The following is an 18,243-nucleotide window of genomic DNA, read 5'->3' as shown; positions in this document are numbered from 1 at the left end:
GACGGGGCTAGGCCGTGCCACCCGCCACCCGCGGGGCCCTTGCCGCACAGTAAGACGACCGAGAACAGGGCCTGGGAGAGGCCCCTGGGCAGCTGGCGCTCTGCGGGTACCCACCTGGGCCCGCCCCCCAGGAGCCACACAGGCCCCCTGTGGGGCAGCTCGGCAGCCGCGGCCCCCACCCTGCGTGGCACAGCCTTAATTCAGCACCAGGAGACTAGTCAGATGTCCTGTTTATTTGGATTCAGATTCAGTTTTCACAGAACCGTGTCCTGACAGGCCCTATATCTATCTCCCTCCGCTGTCACTGTCTCCAGCAACCCCGTGGCTCAGCATCAGGGCCAGGGTGGCCACCTGGCCCACGCGGCAGGCCTACTCTCCCTCCCGGGGGCTCATCAACAGGTGGCTATGGCGGGCTTGCACCCAGGGAGACGACGGCAGCGGCCCCCCGGGTGCCCTCTCCAGGCGGCGGCCCCAGGCACAGGTCTCGGCCGTGCTCCTCCCCGGTGCCCGCAGTGCTCTGTGCACCAGGGCAGGCAGTTCTGCGGGAGAGGGGGTTCCGGGGGGGCGGGGAGGAAGCAGGAGAGCATGAGACAGACCCACGCGGGCTAAAGCCAACCCTGCTTTTATTTCATGAGAGCTTCTCGATGGCTGCCAGGAGCTCCGGTTTCAGAATAGATGAGTTGGGTTCGGCCCCAGCCGCCCTGATGTCGTCTAGCACAGCTGCGTCCCACGAGAAGGTCAGGAGGGCCGAGGGCACCTGGGGTGGGGCAACAAGCCTCAGTCTCCCTCTAGGGCCTGGGTGATGGAGCTCGCCTCTCCACGCTCAGGCCCTCGTGCTAGAGTCAGGGCCACACTCGCCCAGGCGGCTCCCTGCCAGTGACGGCAGCCGCCACAGCCTGTTTCCGCGGGCTCGGGCACCGGGCACCCGGCGGGACTCCCGCTTCCTCCCAGGGTGTCCCTCATCCCCCATCTGCCACGGTTCTGCCCTCCAGAGAACTCCGGGTCGATAGGTGGGAAGCAGGCACAGACACGTCATTTGGGGGCACACTGCACGAGCAGGGGAAGGTGGGACTGGAACCCAGGACCCCGGCCCCCTGCTCTTACAGCGCCCAGTGCTGAGAGTGGCCACCCTGGGAGCCCGTCACTCACCAGCCCGCACTCGTTGAAGGCCAGGCTGTCCTCCTCCGACAACTTCTGCCCCCCCGAGGCCAGCAGGTCGAAAGGCAGCCAGTCGTTCTGCAAGGCCTCCCGCACGAAGGCGTACAGTGCTCCCACCCGCTCCCGGGCGTAGAAGGTCCCTGGGTGGGCGGCACGGTCAGTGGGGCTACAGTCCACAGAGCACCCACTCCCAGGGAGCCCCCCGGAGCCTCCCCACCACAGCGCCGGCCCCCACGGGCACCCACCCTGGAGGAGGCAGCCGTCGGGGAGGCGGACGCGCAGCAGCGTGTAGGTGTACTTGCGTAGCTCTCTCTGCTCCTCCCTCTCCCGCATGGCCTTGGTCCGCAGCACGCTCAGCCGCTCCACGGCCTCGGACCGGAGCCTCTGTTCCCGCTTGATCTCTTCGGCCGTGAGGTTAAAGAAGTCCCCGGGCAGGTCAAACTGGGAGGCCATGGGCGAGGGCCGGAAGACCCGGCGCTGGCGGGCCAGTGTGGCCCGCACGGGCTCGGCGACCAGCAGCTGATCCTTGTGTCTCTGCAGGCTCTGGGGTTCGGCCACCGCGGCCTCGCTCAGCACGTAGAACTCTTCTGGGCCCTCTGGGGTGCGCATAGGTGTCACTCTGCTGCCGCAGGGACAGCCCCCACCCCCTCCCAGCAAAACAAAGACCCTGCTCTGCCTCCCTTACCCTGATCGGGAACCGGAAGCAGTGCCTTCTGGAAGCCAATGGCCTCAAAAAACTCGTGGGTCCCTTCCAGGCAGTTAATGCGCTCCTGGGAGTGGAGCCAGAGGTCACATAAGGGCCTGGGGCCTCCGGAGGCCACTGGCCTCACTGCCCACCCTGCCCAGCTCAGGCTTCCCTGTCTTGGAGCCACTGCTAGCGGGGTGAACCCGCTGAAGCCGTCTCCAGACCTGAGCACGAACATGCTCGCTTCCACCAGCTGCTCGCAGAGGGCATGGGACCCCCGAGGTCAACCACCAGGTGGAGGAAACTGAAGAGCCAAAGGGCAAGAGAAGGGTCCCAGAGGTGGGGGAGACAGGCGGCGTGTGACCCTAGAGGCAGGAAGGGGCCAGGTGGCGTCCACAGCCACCAGGAGACGCCAGGCGCCCTGCCAGTGGCACATGCGCCAGGGCGGCAGGACCAGGAGATTTCTCCACAGGAACCACAAGTCTGCGTTTGCAGAAGAAATCTCACCAGTGCCAACGACGTCTTCCCCACTAATTGAAATCAAAGTCAAGGTGCGCCAGTGACGGCGGGCAGTGTGGACAAAGTACTTTATGCACGACCTGTGTTCACAAAGCCCTGGCTCCCCGGCTGCCACCTGCCGCCCACCTCCAGCTGGCCGCCGGTGGGCCACCTAGCTGCCTCCACCCTCGCTGGGGCCAGGCGTGCACAGGCGGTGGCAGCCTCACCTGGAACACTTTGTTCTGCAGCTTGATCTTCCTATATTTCTCCTCCTCTGGGTGCAAGCAGATGTTGTCCAGGTACCTGGGTGGCGTTGGCGGAACAGGGAGCAGCAACTGAGAGTCGTACCCGGCCTTGTGGTGGGAGTGACCCCAGAGGGGTGCCGTTGCACCTTGGCCACCCCTTGCAGCCCCTCCCCACCCCCCCTTTTGGGTGCTGACAGCTCCCACTGCTGCCCCCGACACAGCCCATGGGGGACCGTCGCTGGGCCTCCTCCTTAGTCTGGCCTCCCCTTGAAGGCAGCAACACACAGTAGTGGGATGCAGCAGGCGCATCCAGAGAAACGGACCATAGAGTCCATGGGTCCCCAGGGGCGAGGGGGCTGGAGGAACACGGACTTCCTGGCATTCCGTCCTGCCCCAGGCCTGCTCGAACAGGTGAGAGTGGGTGCTACCCGGCCCCCTTCACACATTGCTATGATGATCCCCAAGGAAAGCCAGGGCTGGGACCCCCCCCAATTTGGTAAACCCACTTCGTTTTACAGACAGGTAAACTGAGGCCCAGAGAGGCCAAGCCCCTTTCCTGAGGGCTTGGGGAGTGCCGGGGGGGGCCTGGCTGCACTCCCAGTGCTGTGCGCCTTCCAGGCCCCCCAGCAGGTTGTGGTGGAGGCCCCGGATGCGGGGAGGGCTGGGGAGGGACACCCTGGTGGGAGGGCAGCCGCATGCTCACTTGGCAATGGTGTCCACGCCCAGCTTCACCTTGTCCCGGTCTCTGTTGAACGTGTGGATCTTCATGATGGAAGCAGCCACTGGGTCGGTGGAGAAATGCTGGCAGGAGGGACAGAAATGCATCAGGCATCCCCTCCCTCCTCCCAGCAGCCTGGTCTCACTACTCAGGTGACACAGGTGACAACAGTCCAGTGGCAGGCCATGAGGGTTTCACTGAAATAAACTCAACTGTGCATTCTAGGCAAAGGAAGAGAAGAAGACCCCCTTCAGTGGCTCCAGCCTAGGCCTCACCCTGCCCTCCCCTCTAGGGAGGAGGGGGCATCACAGCCCAGATCAAGCCACCTCTGGTGCTCTACCTGACAGACCTTTGCCAGCCCAGTTTTCCATTTTAGTTGCCAGGGTGGGACAGGAGGGGACACAGACGTAGAATGGCTAAGAAAACAGGTCTGAAGAGGAGAGATGGACACACACAGCAGTGAGGGGGGGATATTCTCAGGACATGGCCGAGTCGAGTGACCGCCCCAGCCTCCTCGGAACCACTGCAGACCCCACCCCCACCCCCCAGGGAAGAGCAGCTGCTTCCAGGAGACCTGTGGCCATGTTTAAGTCAGGACCAGGGCCTGAAAGGAGACACAAGACAAAGGAGCAGAATGTCCAGAAAGGAGGCAAATCCATAGGAGAATCTACTTTGTGATAAAGATAGATTTTGAAGCTAGGACCAAAAAGCAGATATTTTCAATAAAAGGGGGGGCGTAGGGGGGTGAGGTTGGGTAGCTATTAGGGGAAAAAACACTGGGCAGCCCGGGTGGCTCAGCAGTCTGGTGCCCGCCTTCAGCCCAGGGCGTGATCCTGGAGACCCGGGATCAAGTCCTATGTCGGGCTCCCCGCAGGGAGCCTGCTTCTCCCTCTGCCTGTGTCTGTTCCTCTATATGTGTATGTGTGTCTCTCATGAATAAATAAATAAAATCTTTAAAACAAAACTTTAAACAAAAACCAAAACATGGAAAAGGGACACCTCGGCTCCGTGGCTGAGCGTCTGTGTCTGGCTCAGGTCGTGACCCTGGGGTCCTGGGATGAAGTCCACATCCGGCGCCCTGCAAGGAGCCTGCCTCTCCCTCTCTCTGCCTGTGTCTCTGCCTCTCTCATGAATAAATAAAATCTTAAAAAAGCAAAAACAAAAACAAAAAAACACAGAAGAATCATCTTAATCATAAAGTGGGGAAGACATTTCTAAGTGTGCCACAAAACGCAGAAGCCTCAGGACCAACACATTTAATTACAAAGATCAAAAACTTCTACGGAAGCAACCACAAATGCAATCAAAAAGTAAAAAATAGGGATCCCTGGGGGCGCAGCGGTTTAGCGCCTGCCTTTAGCCCAGGGCGCGATCCTGGAGACCCGAGATCGAATCCCACGTCAGGCTCCCGGTGCATGGGGCCTGCTTCTCCCTCTGCCTATGTCTCTGCCTCTCTCTCTCTCTCTCTGTGTGTGTGTGTGACTATCATAAATAAATAAAAATTTTTAAAAAAAAGTAAAAAATGAAAAGAAAATATTCACAGTTCACGTTATAGGTAAGAGACCAGTTTCCCTAACCTGTAAAGGGCACCTACAAATCAACTTCAGAAAAAGTCCAGGGGCCCTGGGTAGCTCAGTTGGTTGTGTCCGACTGTCTAGTCTCAGCTTAGGTCTTGATCTCAGGGTTGCGAGTTCAAGCCCTGTGTTGGGCTCCACACTGGGCATGGGGCCTACTTAAAAAAAAAAAAAAACTCCAACAGAAAAATGAGCAAACGATGCATTCTCCTATGAAAACACGGCCAATCTGAGCCAAAATGAAGGAAATGCACATTAAAACTATCCTGCGATGTTTTCACCTATTGATTTGGGCAGGGAGAAAGAGTCCGCACACCTGCAGTGACGCAGGTGCTCTGTGAGGCGCTGCTGGGAGGAGCGGGATGGGGACAGCTGCCATGGAAGGCTCGGCGGCTGCCGCCGTCCACACCCCCCACACACCTCCTTTCTCCGGGGCTCCCTCCCTGGGACCTGGCCCACAGCTCCAAGCAACGAGCAGCCAAGGCTCCGTCACCCAACTGTTCTCCATGTGCTCCTCAGCAAGGGGCCGGCCACAGGGCTACAGGACTCAGGTGAGGTTACTAGCAAGAACGCACAGCTTTCTCTCAGATGGTTCAGAAAAAAACTAGAAAGGGGCAATAGAGTACTGGGGAAAATCCTTAACACCTGGGACCTCGGGGAAGGGCGACAGGCATCCCCATCCTCAGTCCTCGGTCACGTGACTATGCTTAGCTCCTCAGCAAGAGGGCAGTAAGGAGGCTGATGGAAAATTAAGGCTGCTAATGGGCGGGCCTAAAGCAGGGAGATTAGCCTGGATCATCCTGGTTGGCCACGTGTAAGGTCCAGGTCCCTTCAAGGGGAAGAGAAGAGAGGTGGAGACGGGGCCTGGCCTCGCTGGCTGTGAGGACAGAGGCAGGCACCACGGACGGCCTGGACGCTGGACACGGCCGGGCCGCACACTCCGCCCTGGAGCATCCAGAAGGAACTTGGTCCTGCTGCCACCTTGATTTTGGCCCAGGGTGACCTGTGGCGCGCCCTTAGCTTCCAAGACTGTGAGGAATGGGTGCTGCTCAAAGCCACCAGCTTCATCACAGTTATGCCGGTGACAGGAAACTCGTACCCTGGGTGAAGGGGGCTCAGGGGTTCGACAGCTCTGCGTATATGGAACCTCTCTCTGAAAAGGGTTGGAAACCACTTAGACTGGTGGCCTCTAGGCAGGGTGGCCGACAGATGGCTCTTGCCCACCCACCCTGGCACACTCTGAATCTCGGACCCGCCCAATACTGCCTCTTCAGAGACAGGAACACACACCATCCACTCAGGCGGCGGCGTCACCAGGGACCTGTGCCACCAACTCTCTGAAGCGGCTCTGGAACCGTGGGGGGCTGGGGAGAGCAGGGGGGCAGGACACGGGCGGGCACTCACCGAGAGGATGGCCTCTTTGATGTGGGCGTCCCGCTGGTCCTTCCTGAGCGTGGCCCCTGTGAGCGGGCACGTGAAGCACACCCCGGGCACAGCCAGGTGGGCTGACCCCTCCTCTCTGGGCTCAGGCACCTGGGGGGATGGGGGTGCAGGCTCAGAGTCTGACTGTGGACAGAGGCCGGCCCGAGCCACAGCCCAGGGACACCGGGCCCCGCACCCAAGCCCCTCCGAGCCCACCTTCTGCTCCATAAAACTGCTCTGCAGGGCCAGCTCAGAACTGAACGAGGTGGGAACAGAAAGCATGTGGCAGTTTTGGACGCGGAGCCAACGCTCGTGGCGGGGGGGGGGGGGGGGGGGACTTATTGTGCCCTAGATGAGCCCAGACCGCTCTCTGGACCTCGGTCCCTACGCCCTGTTCAGGGCTTCTCCCACCTAAACTTCAGTAAGACCTCAAGGGTCAGGCTGCTCAGAACATCCTTTCTGCCACGCTGGCCTTTAAAGTCCACCTCCCCCAGCAAGGCCTCCCTGATTACACCAGTCTCCGAAGAGCCCTCCTACCTCCCCGGAAAGTGGCTGAGGGCAGGAGTCAGTACCACTTCAACTGCAGCCTGCCTCCACCGTTCCAGGCGGGGTTCCCCACGCTGCCTTTGTGCGCAAGGCCAGACGTGACCTCTACCCACCCCGGCACCGTGAGCTTACAGCCCCGGGCTGGGCACCTGACTGGTAACGAGGAGATGGCCGACCAGACCCTGCTCCGGGATGCCCCTCGGGTGCCCTGCTGCCACGCGGAGGTTTTTACCATGTTGGTGCCGGGGGCCTCCGTGCTCCCACTGACAGTTGCTTCAGCTCGAAGTTCCTTTCTCACTGGAAACAGGGCAGAGACGGGCGGGTTGTCGGCTCGGCTCTGTCCCCAGGCACCCCCACCCTCCCCCGAGACGGAAGTGGGCCAAGTTCTAGTCCTTCCCCCTCAGGGTCCCCCGGCCTGAGCCTCTCCCAGCCGCCCCTAGGCTTCACCTGACCGCCTGATGGCTACCCTGTCCCGGCTCCCTTCCCCCCTCTTCAAGCTCCCAGACCCCAGAGCCCTGGCACCTCCCGCTCTCACGGCTGAGACTTCCAAGCCTCCAGAGCTGCTAGTCATGTAATCACTTCTACCCGGGGCCAAGCACAGGCCTCGCTCCACCTCCCCGCCCGGCCTGGGAGGACGCCACAGCTCACCCTGGTTCCGGATGGACTCCTGAGACGTGGGGCCCCGGGCCTTGGGTTGCTTTTGTTCAAGCCGGGCCAGGGCTGCTGCGGCCGCCATCTGGGCCTCATTGGTGGGTCCCTGGCGGGGCTGGCGCACTGCTGTTTGGTTGGGTTTTTCTTTGGGGGCTCTCTCCCTGGGGAGAAACAGAGGAAGAGTGAGATGACAGGAGGTCAGCCAGAAGCGCCTCTGTCCCTCTCCCACTCCTGCCCCATTGGACAGACCATCCCTCTTTCCCAGGGGCCACCCGCGGCCACTAGAGGGTTCTAACAGAAGAGCCCCCGCGGCCCCATGGCAGTCCTGCTCTCAGCTCTGCCCCTCAGGGCACGTCCTGCGCGGGCAAGGCCTCGGGTCATGGCAGCCCCCCACATGGGCCGCCTGGTGCAGCATGTGAACAGGCGCCCTGTCGCCTTCAGAAACCGATGAGACTCAAAGACGTCACTCCTCTCCTGACTCCCCCTCCTGAGTGAGAGCAGCCCTTCCAGGCCAGGACAGCCAGGCGCACGGGCCGCATGCCCAGGACTGTGCCAGGCCGCATGGTCACACCTGGGAAACAAGCACGGGCTGCGTGCTCCCGGGTGCACTCAACACAGAAACGACCTGCCTCCCCTGCGGGAAGTCCTCCCTCACACCCTGCTGAGTCACCTGCCTCTCCTCCTTCCCTCCAGACCTCTCCTGACCGCACGACTTGGAATTACCTGTACTACACCCGCAGAGCTTTCTGATTAGCCAAGGCTCTGGCTTCGTGGCCTCACCCCTCCTGCTCTGCTCAGACACACAGGTGGCCCGCTTTTCATGTCCCAAGGCCTCTGGGACCTGCTTCCTGACCATCCCTGCCCTTCTGCCCTCAGCTAACCACCTCAGGTTGCACAAAAGATGAATCCCGTAGCCCCACCTTAGCCCCATGTGACATTTACTTCTATAAAAAAGCCATTTTTAAGACACCTCACCTGCCATCCCAGGCTCCCCTGGGCAGCCACGGGAAACCTTCTAAAACCTAAGCCCAAGCTTGTCGCTCCTGCACCAAGCCCTTCCACCACACGCCCGACACAATCCTGAGGCCCCCTTCACAACCTGCCCGTTCCCTGCCTTCACACCTCTCCATCTACGTTGCTTTCCCACTGTTGCTCCCACAGGCCCAACTGGGTCCTACCACAGGGCTTTTGCACATTCTGCACCTTCTGCCCGGAATGTTCTGTCTGCATGTAAGATGAGGAAGGAGGTCTGGGAGCTGCTGGGGCTGCTTCAGGGTGTGTGTGTGAAGAAGACTAATTTCCACATGGCTGAACCTCACCTCCTCTGGCTCTCGGCTCAGATGTCTCCTTCCCAGAGAGGTGTTCTGGGATGCCCTAACAGTCCCCAACCTCATTTGCTGTCCCCTGACCCAGCTTATATTTCTTCCTGGCCCTGAGTACCACCTGATCTCTCACCACATGTGCACTGGTTTATCTGTCCATCTCTCCCCACTGGAAGGCGAGCCCTGAGACCGACACCCGAGACACCCATGACAGTCCTTGTCACACACTCTGAGCCCCAGGCCTGCCCCAAGTGTGTCACAGAAGCCTGGATCTCCACGCTACCTCCTTCTTCTCTCCTCCCAGGCCTCCTGGTGGACACAGCCATCGCCCCCGCGGCCCCCCCCTTCCTGGAAGGCTCAATCCCAGCTCCGTCAGCCTCCCCTCCCTCCTCTACTTGCTGAAGGCCAAGTGGAAGCCTTCGTATGGTCCACTCCCCCTCTGATCCACTCCGCCCTCTCTTAAGCTGCCCTCCTCTCTCCCAGGACCTGATGCAGTCCACTGGGCCTCCCTCCCCAACTCAGGAACCTGGCCCTCATGGGGCTCCTTCTTCCCAGTCCCAGGAACCCTGGATCCCCATGACGGATGCCCTGATGTCATGCACGCGCTCTCCCTCACCCACCCCCGCTGCCCCACGATTCCCCTGCCGCCCTGCCTCTCCCGCCTACCCCTCACAGCCTCCCTCTCCACCACTTCCCGTCCTAGACCCCACTCAGTCCCCAGGGCCCCCATCCCTGAACACCCCCTTTGCTCGTACCACCCCCAGAGGAGCTTCCTTCCCAGCCCACCGGGGCCCGCCTCCGACGGCCCCTGCTCCAGCTCCAGCTCCTCCGGCTCCTCCCCAGACTGGCCCCAGGCCCTTTCCTTCCGTCCACAGAGGCCTGCGCGTGTACTCCCCGACCTTCCCTCTTTCCGTCGGCCTCAGGATCTCCCTCCTGACTCAGCCTTCGCCCACAAGGTCCCCATGTCCCCCGGCACGAGGCCCCGAGCTCCCCACCTCCACCAGCCGGCCTCCGCGTCCCTCCCCGACCTTCCTCAACCGCTCGGACCCCCGCTCCTCGCCCCACCGAGACCTCTTCCAACACCGCCTCGGGCTCCCCGGCCGAACCACACTCACCCCGTCCTCCCTCCGCCACCGGGGCCGGGCCGCTACCGCCGCGGACGCTACGCCTCTGCATCTTCACGACCCCAGCTGCGACCTCCGAACCCTCGGGTTCCCCCGAATCTAGGCGATGCCCCTCAGGGCCCTCCCCGCCCACCCGCTGCCCCGCGGCCTCTCCGCGGACCCCCACCTCGCTCCCTGCAACCCCGCCCCCCGGCCCCCGCCAGCCCCGCCCTCTCGGGCCTCGCCCCCCGCCCCGCCCCCGGAGGCTACCCACACCCTCGCCCCCTCGCCCCCCGCCCCCCGTGCCCCGCCCCCAGAGGTCTCCCCCCCGCCCCTAGCCCCCTCTGGCCCCCCGCCCGTCCCTGCTCCCGGGCCTCAACACCCAGCGCAGGTCACGCACCCCACGGACCCCGTGAGCTTCTGACCAGGCCCCGCGCTCTTGAACTTGATGTCAGCCTTGATCTCCTGGAAGAATTTCTTCATGGTGGCGGCGGGCCCGGCGGCGGGGGGCCGCGGGGGGCGGGGGGCACAGGGCCCAGTCGGGGTGGGGCCGGCGGGCGCGAACAACCGGAAAGAAAATACCTCGCCGCCGGAAGTCCCGCCTTCGCGCGGCCGCCCACGTGACAATCGGCCGGGCGTGCCTCTCTAGCTCTCCGCGCCTCGCTGGCCCGCGGCGGCCGCTCCGTACGCTCGCGGCGCGTCTCGGCGCTTCTTCCGGATACTCTGTTGCCAGGGGCGACGAGCGCGCTTCCCGCCCGAGGCCGCGCCGGCGCTCCTTGCACCGCGTTCTCCAAGGCGGCGATGGGAGACGGTGGGACCGGGCCACCGAGCCTCGGCCTGCGTGGGGGCGTCGGGGCCGAGTGGAGCCGCGCCCGTGCCCGGCGCTGGGGTTCCCTCGGGCACACGCGCTGGGGGACGCGGCCCCGCGGGGCTCGGGCCGGGGCGCCCTGACGTCATCCTGGGGCCCCTGGGATTCCGGGAAAAATCCGGTGCAGCCCCAACTGACCCTGCGGAGCTTGGGTTCCCTGAAGCGCCCGCCTCGGAGGAGGATTGCGGGGCTCATGATGCCGTCAGAAAGCTTTCAATAAATGTCACCCGTTATAATGACTCGTTTCCTATTTGGGAGTCGGCCTTGTTAGCAGCGGGGAGGGAAACCACTCGCAGACCTCGCGGCGGCGTCGACGGGTCAAGTCTGCGGCAGGGCAGGTGGGGTTAGGTGCTCGAGGGAAAAGGTGGACGCAGGGAACGAGGCAAAAGGTTGGCAGGGCGGCCGCCAAAACGCAGGGTGTCTGGGCATCAGATGATATAAAGGGTCTTTAGCAGACTCATTTTTAGGAGAAGCACACCAGTAGCTGCGATTCATTTGGGTTTTCTCTTTTCAATTCTTCCATCCATTTTCCCCACCGCCCTGCCCCAGGCAACCCACCCACCTGCTCTCCTTATGGATGAGCTCGCTGGGGTTCCTCATGTCCTGACTTTTGTTTCTGTTCCTCATATGAGAGAGATCCTATACTGTTTGCTTTTCTCTGACTTACTTCATTTATTGCCCTTGGGGTCCATTGATGTTACAAATGGCAAGATTTCATTCTTTTCTTGGGTGAGCGATGTTCCGCTCTATTTCCACACCACCTCTTCTTTATCCATTCATCCATCGTGGGCGCTTGGGTTCTTTCCATAGTTGGCCATCGTGAACTGTGCTGCAATGAATGTGTGGGGTGCGTGTATCTTTTCTAATTAATGTTTTTGTTTTCTTCAGGTACTCAGAAGTGTAATTTTTGAGTTACATTACTTCTATTTTTTTTTTTAATATTTGAGAGGTTTTATTTATCTATCTAACAGAGAGATGGACAAGCGGACTCTGCACCAAGCCTGGAGCTGATGCAGGGCTCCATCCCACAGCCCTGAGATCATGTCCTGAGCCAAAACCAAGAGTCAGATGCTCAACTGACTGAGCCACTTAGGCACCCCCGATACTTCGGGTTTTAATATTTTAGGGGCCTTTATTTACACTGTTTTCCACGGTGGCTATAACAATTTACATTCCCACCAGCAGTGGATGAGGCTTCCTCTTCACATCCTCACCAACCCTTGTTTGTTGTCCTTTTGAGAAGTCATTTTAGCAGGTGTCAGGTGAAAGTTTGTAGTTTCGATTTGCATTTTCCTAATGCACTTGTATATGTTTTCTTTGGAAAGATGTCTTCAGATGGAGGAAGGAGCCCTGAGCTAAGAAATGCAGGCAGCTTCTAGAAGCTGGAAAAGGGAAGGAAAGTGATTCTCCACTAGAGCCTCCAGAAGGAGCACCATTTGGCCAACACATGGATTTTAGGTCAGTGAGACTCTCTAAAATGGAAAAGGTAAACTTGCATTATTTTAAGCCACTGAATTGTGGTAATTTCTTACATAAACAATAGATAAGGAAAGCAACCCCTAGACTGTGGGACCCTATTTCTTTATTTCCTTTTATTTTTATTTATTTATGATAGTCACACAGAGAGAGAGAGAGAGAGAGGCAGAGACATAGGCAGAGAGGGAGAAGCAGGCTCCACGCACCGGAAGCCCGACGTGGGATTCGATCCCGGGTCTCCAGGATCGCGCCCTGGGCCAAAGGCAGGCGCCAAACCGCTGCACCACCCAGGGATCCCTATTTCTTTATTTCTTAATAAGCTCTGATATTTCTTGCCAACTTATTATTTTAAAAATTTTTTATTTATTTATTCATGATATATAGAGAGAGACAGAGGCAGAGACACAGGGCAGAGGGAGAAGCAGACTCCATGCCGTGAGCCCGATACAGGACTCGATCCCAGGTCTCCAGGATCACGCCCTGGGCCAAAGGCAGGCGCTGAACCGCTGAGCCACCCAGGGATCCCCTTCTTACCAATTTATAAGGGAGGTTGCAAAGTTCTAAACACACTGTCCATAGTCCCACAACTTGCAGAGGGAAGATTCAAACCCAGGACCAGCAGATCTAATGACACTTTAGTTAAGTGCTTCACAAATCATAATGCACACTTGAGTCTCATGGAAAGCTTGTTTAAATGCACATTCTGATGCATAGGTCTTGAGGAGGCTATGATTTTGCATCCCCATCCCCTCTACCTCCCACCCTCGCGCAAGAGTGCAGGAGGCTGTTTTAGGAGGATGAACTTCCCCTAGCACTGAGCAGGCTCATAACAGATGATTATGTTACCCCCACAGCTCAGATAAGGGGCAGCTCTTGGGTAAGTGGAATCCAACACTCTGGGGGGTTCCAACCCCTGGTACTACCCCTCTGTCTCAGTTTCTTCATCTGGAATCAGGGCTGACAAATAACTGACATGGGAGTGAAATTAACTCTGTGAATAACATACCACATAATAGGGCTTGGGAGCACCTGGCTGGCTCAGATGGCGGGGCATGCAAATCTCCATCTCAAGGTAGCGACCTCTTGCCCCCCTCATTGGGGGTAGAGGTTACTTAATAAGAGGGGCGCCTGGGTGGCTCAGTCAGTTAAGCATCTGCCTTCAGACTGGATCAGGATCTCAGGGGCCTGGAATCCAGCCCTCCATGCTCAGTGAGGAGTCTGCTTCTCACTCTGCCCCTCCCCTGCTCACTTGCACATGCTCCCTCTCAAATAAATAAATAAATCTTAAAAAATAAAAAAAAAGAACATTTAGGGAAATAATTCAAAATGTTATTAAAGGGGCACTTGGGTGGCTCAGTTGGTTAAGCTTCTGCCTTCCTCTCAGGTCATGATCCCAGGGTCCTGGGATTGAACCCCATGTCTGGCTCCCTGCTCGGCTGGGGAGCCTGCTTCTCCCTCTCCCTCTGCCACTCCCCCTGCTTGTTCTGTCAAATAAATAAAAAATTTTTTAAAGTTATTAAAATTAAAATGAGGGGATCCCTGGGTGTCGCAGCGGTTTAGCGCCTGCCTTTGGCCCGGGGCGCGATCCTAGAGAACTGGGATCGAATCCCACGTTGGGCTCCCAGTGCATGGAGCCTGCTTCTCCCTCTGCCTGTGTCTCTGCCTCTCTCTCTCTCTCTCTCTCTGTCTGTGACTATCATACATTTAAAAAAAAAAATTTAAAAAAATTAAAATGATAATGTGCCTGGAACATATTGACTGCTCAAGAAATGTTACTGAATTTTTAAAGACTTTATTTTTTTAATTTATTTTTATTTATTAATTTTTTTAAAGATTTTATTTATTCATGAGAGACACAGAGAGAGAGAGATAGAGACAGAGAGACAGCCAGAGGGAAAAGCAGGCCCCACGCAGGAAGTGCGACATGGGACTCAATCCTGGGTCTCCAGGATCATGCCCCAGGCTGAAGGCAGGTGCCAAACCGCTGAGCTACCCAGGCTGGCCTATTTATTAAAGATTTTAATTAATCTTTATTTGAATTCATGACCCTGCGATCAAGAGTCATGTGCTCTAGGGACTGAGCCAGGCTGGTGCCCCTGAATGTTACTTATTATCGTTCTTGGCTAAGTGTGGAATAAATATTTCCTCATGATCAACCCCCAGTAAACTGGGGACCAGGCCTGCAGCACACAGTAGGTGCTTAGGCCATCTGCTGGTGAGAGGGGGCTGTTGCAGTTCTGGGTGGCAACGGTGGCATCCTCTATAACTTGCCTGTTCTACCAGGTGCCAGACCCCATTTCTTAGGGAACAGGAAGTAACCTCACCTCCACAGGTGATGACTCACTGCTCAACCGTTGTCTTCACTGGCCTCCAGTCTGGCAGGAAGACATGGATCCTTTCCTGCCTCAGCCTGCCACTTTGGCGGGCCCTCCCCACCTTCTGGGATGGTGCTGGCCCCAGCTTTCATCAAAACCTGATCATTTCCCAGCTGCTCAATGTAGCTCAGTGAGGTCTGGGCAGGAGGTCTGGTTTTCTGCACCAGTTCGAGGTCTGGGGGAAATGTGTGCACAGAACCAGGAGGGCTTTGGAAATGGGAATGCACAGAAGTGGCATTTGAGCCCTTGGACCTCATGTATGACCTCAGGCAAAGCATGCCCCCCACCACCACCCCGCTCTCTCCCAGCCAGGGCCTTAGGCCTCATCTCTGTATCTAATTCAGGCCCCTCCACACCATCTTCCTCACTCCTTGTTTGACTTCCACGCTTGTCCCCTGTGTGATTTGGCAAATATAAGGGCAGCCCAGGTGGCTCCACGGTTCAGCAGTTTAGCACCGCCTTTGGCCCAGGGCGTGATCCTGGAGACCCAGGATCAAGTTCCACGCCAGGCTCCCTGCATGGAGCCTGCTTCTCTCTCTGCCTGTGTCTCTGCCTCTCTCTCCCTCTGTATCTCTTGTGAATAAATAAAATCTGTAAAAAAAATTTATATTTTTACTGTGGTAAAATACACACAACATAAAATGTACCATCTTAACCATCTCTAAGTGCACAGCTCAGCGGCATGAAGCACACTCACAACATCATGCATCCACCCCCACCATTCATCTCCAGAACCTTCCATCTCCCCACAGGGAAACCATGTCCCCAGGAAGCATTGCCTTCCCCACTCCTGGTTCCCACCATGTCCTCTCTGTCTCAGTGGATGGGTCTCCCCTAGGGACCTCCTGGGAGTGGGGTCATGCAGGATTTGTGATTTGTGTCTGGCTTATTTCATTGAGGATAATGTCTTCAGGGTTTAGCCATGTTGTAGGATGTGTAGCAAGTAATTTTCTAGTATAGGTATGTCACAAATATTCCATGAGACAAACAGAACATACACTGAAAGGGTATTTGTTGTGTGTCTGCAATTCAGATTCAACGAGGCCTTTGAATTATCTGAAAATTCTACCTCACAGCCCTTCTCAGCCTGAGAAGTCATTGTTAGACACAGCTTCGTTGATATGATTTACATACCCGAAATTTCACTTATTTTAAGGATACAATTCAATGAATTTCATTATATATTTGCAAAGTAGTAAAACCATTACCACAATCTAGAATTTTCCATCACTCCATAAAGAAACCTCATACCCCTTTGTATGAAATTATAAATTTAACCCTGGATTCCTACCCCTAACTCACGGTAACTGTTTTCTGCTTTGAAAGATTTTGCCTTTTTTGGACATTCCATCAAATGGCATATGGTGTTGGGAGAATATGTGACCTTTTGTCTGGCTCGTTTCACTGAGTATAGTGTTTTTGAGACTCATCCAGGTTGCAGGGCCTGTGTGTCAGCGCTTCTTTTCTTTTTATTGCTGAACGGTGTTACTTGAAAGGATATGGCACATTTGGTTTATCCATTCACCTGTCGATGGATACTTGGGTCTTTCTACTTTTTGGCTGTGTGAATCATGCTGGAATGAGTTTTAGTGTACAAGTTTTTGTGGGGAGTGTGTGTTCATTTCTCTGGGGTAGATATCCAGGGATGAAATCGGTTGGTCATGTGGGTAAGTCTATGTTTAACTTAAAAATATATATATATTTTTGAGATCTATTTCACATGCATAAGGATGTATCTTGAGGGCTCCCTGGGTGGCTCAGTGGTTTGGTGCCTGCCTTTGGCCCAGGGCATGATCCTGGAGTCCTGGGATCAAGTCCCATATCGGGCTCCCTGCATGGAGCCTGCGTCTCCCTCTGCCTATGTTTCTGCACCCCCCTCTTAAAAAAAAAAAAAAAAAAAAAAAAAAAAGGATGTATCTTGAGACCAAAGTATTATCTTTGTGCCCTGTGATCAGATCTCTCCAAAGTTTTCCCAAGAAGCTAAAAATAAAAGCCAAACTTCTCGCAAATGTCCACATGGCCCTGGGATAGGTTCTCTGTGGACCCCTATCGCCTTCCCTGCCTGCCCCACTCACTTGCTCCATCCTCTCTAGCTTAGAGGCTTGCATTTGCTATCCCCTCTGCCCTAAGTGCCCTCTCATTATCCACTTTACTCTATTGGGCCAATCTTTATTTTTATTTTACGATTTTATTTAGTTATTCACGAGGGACACATACACAGAGAGGCAGAGACAGAAAGAGAAGCAGGTTCCATGCAGGGAGCCGGATGTGGGACTCGATCCCAGGACCGTGGGATCACTCCCGGAGCCAAACGCAGACACTCAACCGCTGAGCCACCCAGGCATCCCTGGGCCAATCTTTATTCACCCTGCATCTCCAGCAGAACTACATCCTCCAGAAAGCGCTCTCTGGTCCCTCCCCCCACTACAGAGCATTTTAAGCGCTCTGCCTCTTACTTCGAGTTCCTTTTTTTTTTTTTTTTAATTTTTTTATTTATTTATGATAGTCACAGAGAGAGAGAGAGAGAGAGAGAGGCAGAGACACAGGCAGAGGGAGAAGCAGGCTCCATGCACCGGGAGCCTGAAGCAGGCTCCATGCACCGGGAGCCTGATGTGGGATTCGATCCCGGGTCTCCAGGATCGCGCCCTGGGCCAAAGGCAGGCGCCAAACCGCTGCGCCACCCAGGGATCCCTTACTTCGAGTTCCTATCAAGGGTCCTCATTGCACAGAAATTAACGGGGCAGGCTGAAGGCATCCAGTGCTCCCGGCATTTTGGAGGGCTTTAGGGCTGATGAAGTCACTTTTACGCCCCTCCAATATTGGTACCATTACGAATCCCATTTTGTAGGTGGGTAGACTAAGGAAGGCACAGGGATTAAGGAACGTGGCCACGCGGCGCACAACACGTTTTTTCTAAAGGTCTTACTCATTTATTAGAGAGAGAAAGCACAAGTAGGGAGGAGAGGGGGAAGCAGAATCCCCGCTATGGGAGACCGATTGGGGCCCAGGACCCCAAGATCATGTCCTGAGCCGAAGGCACTGACTTAACCAACTGAGTCACCCAGGCGCCCCCACATTTTTTTTTTGAATGAACATGCACATCGAGCATCTTGCGGCCCTAGCACCCGGTGCTCAAAACCCTTCCACGAGTCAAGCAGGGCATCCTCGCGTCGCTGGGAGGCTGTTTATCCCAAGAACGCCCCGCGCCCCGCCCCTCTGCGGGCCCCGCCCCGTGCCCCGCCCCGCCCCGAGCTCCGCCCCTCGGACCGGCAACGGCGCGTCCCTGTTTTGAGTTGAACCTCTGTCCCCTTACCCAATGGCGAAGAGCTGCTTAAGCCCCGCCTCCCGCGGTAGCCAATGGCCGCTCCCTACCTTGAGGCCTTCCCGAGGGGTAGCCAATGGACTGCGGCTCTCCGTTGAGCCCCGGCTCCGCGGAGCGGGAGGCTTTCGGGGCCTCGCCCCCTGCGTGGATTAGGCCCCCTTCCAGTGGTAGCCAATGGCCGGCCTCCTGCTTAAAGGCCCTCCTTCTGCGGAGGTTCCTGGCCCGCCCCTCTGCCCCAAGCCCCGCCCCGGAGAAGCCTGGCGGCCCGCCTCAGCGCTCC

At 57.2% G+C, this 18,243-nt stretch overlaps 1 protein-coding gene across 4 annotated transcripts; it reads right to left on the bottom strand.

The window, feature by feature from the left end:
- Positions 1-213: 213 nt before the first annotated feature.
- Positions 214-18,160, bottom strand: UBXN6 (UBX domain protein 6). 4 transcript variants are annotated; one of them, XM_038567733.1, is made up of 10 exons: positions 18,014-18,160; positions 7,495-7,658; positions 7,079-7,143; positions 6,283-6,411; positions 3,290-3,387; positions 2,569-2,644; positions 1,844-1,928; positions 1,404-1,754; positions 1,150-1,298; positions 214-757 (listed from the first exon to the last, which is right to left on the bottom strand). In XM_038567733.1, exons 2-10 carry the CDS (start codon positions 7,580-7,582, stop codon positions 629-631), a joined length of 1,170 nt encoding a protein of 389 aa, XP_038423661.1. In that variant the 5' UTR covers positions 7,583-7,658; positions 18,014-18,160; the 3' UTR covers positions 214-628. The 4 variants fall into 4 exon arrangements, with proteins under 4 accessions (XP_038423661.1, XP_038423659.1, XP_038423660.1 ...); XM_038567731.1 differs by lacking the exon at positions 18,014-18,160 and adding an exon at positions 10,323-10,479; XM_038567732.1 differs by lacking the exon at positions 18,014-18,160 and adding an exon at positions 10,332-10,473.
- Positions 18,161-18,243: the final 83 nt, after the last annotated feature.

The sequence above is a fragment of the Canis lupus genome, chromosome 20 (genome assembly GCF_011100685.1).
Source record: "Canis lupus familiaris isolate Mischka breed German Shepherd chromosome 20, alternate assembly UU_Cfam_GSD_1.0, whole genome shotgun sequence".
NCBI lineage: Eukaryota > Metazoa > Chordata > Mammalia > Carnivora > Canidae > Canis > Canis lupus.
Note: the sequence above shows the minus strand (reverse complement) of the source record. Positions and strands in the feature narration are given on the sequence as shown.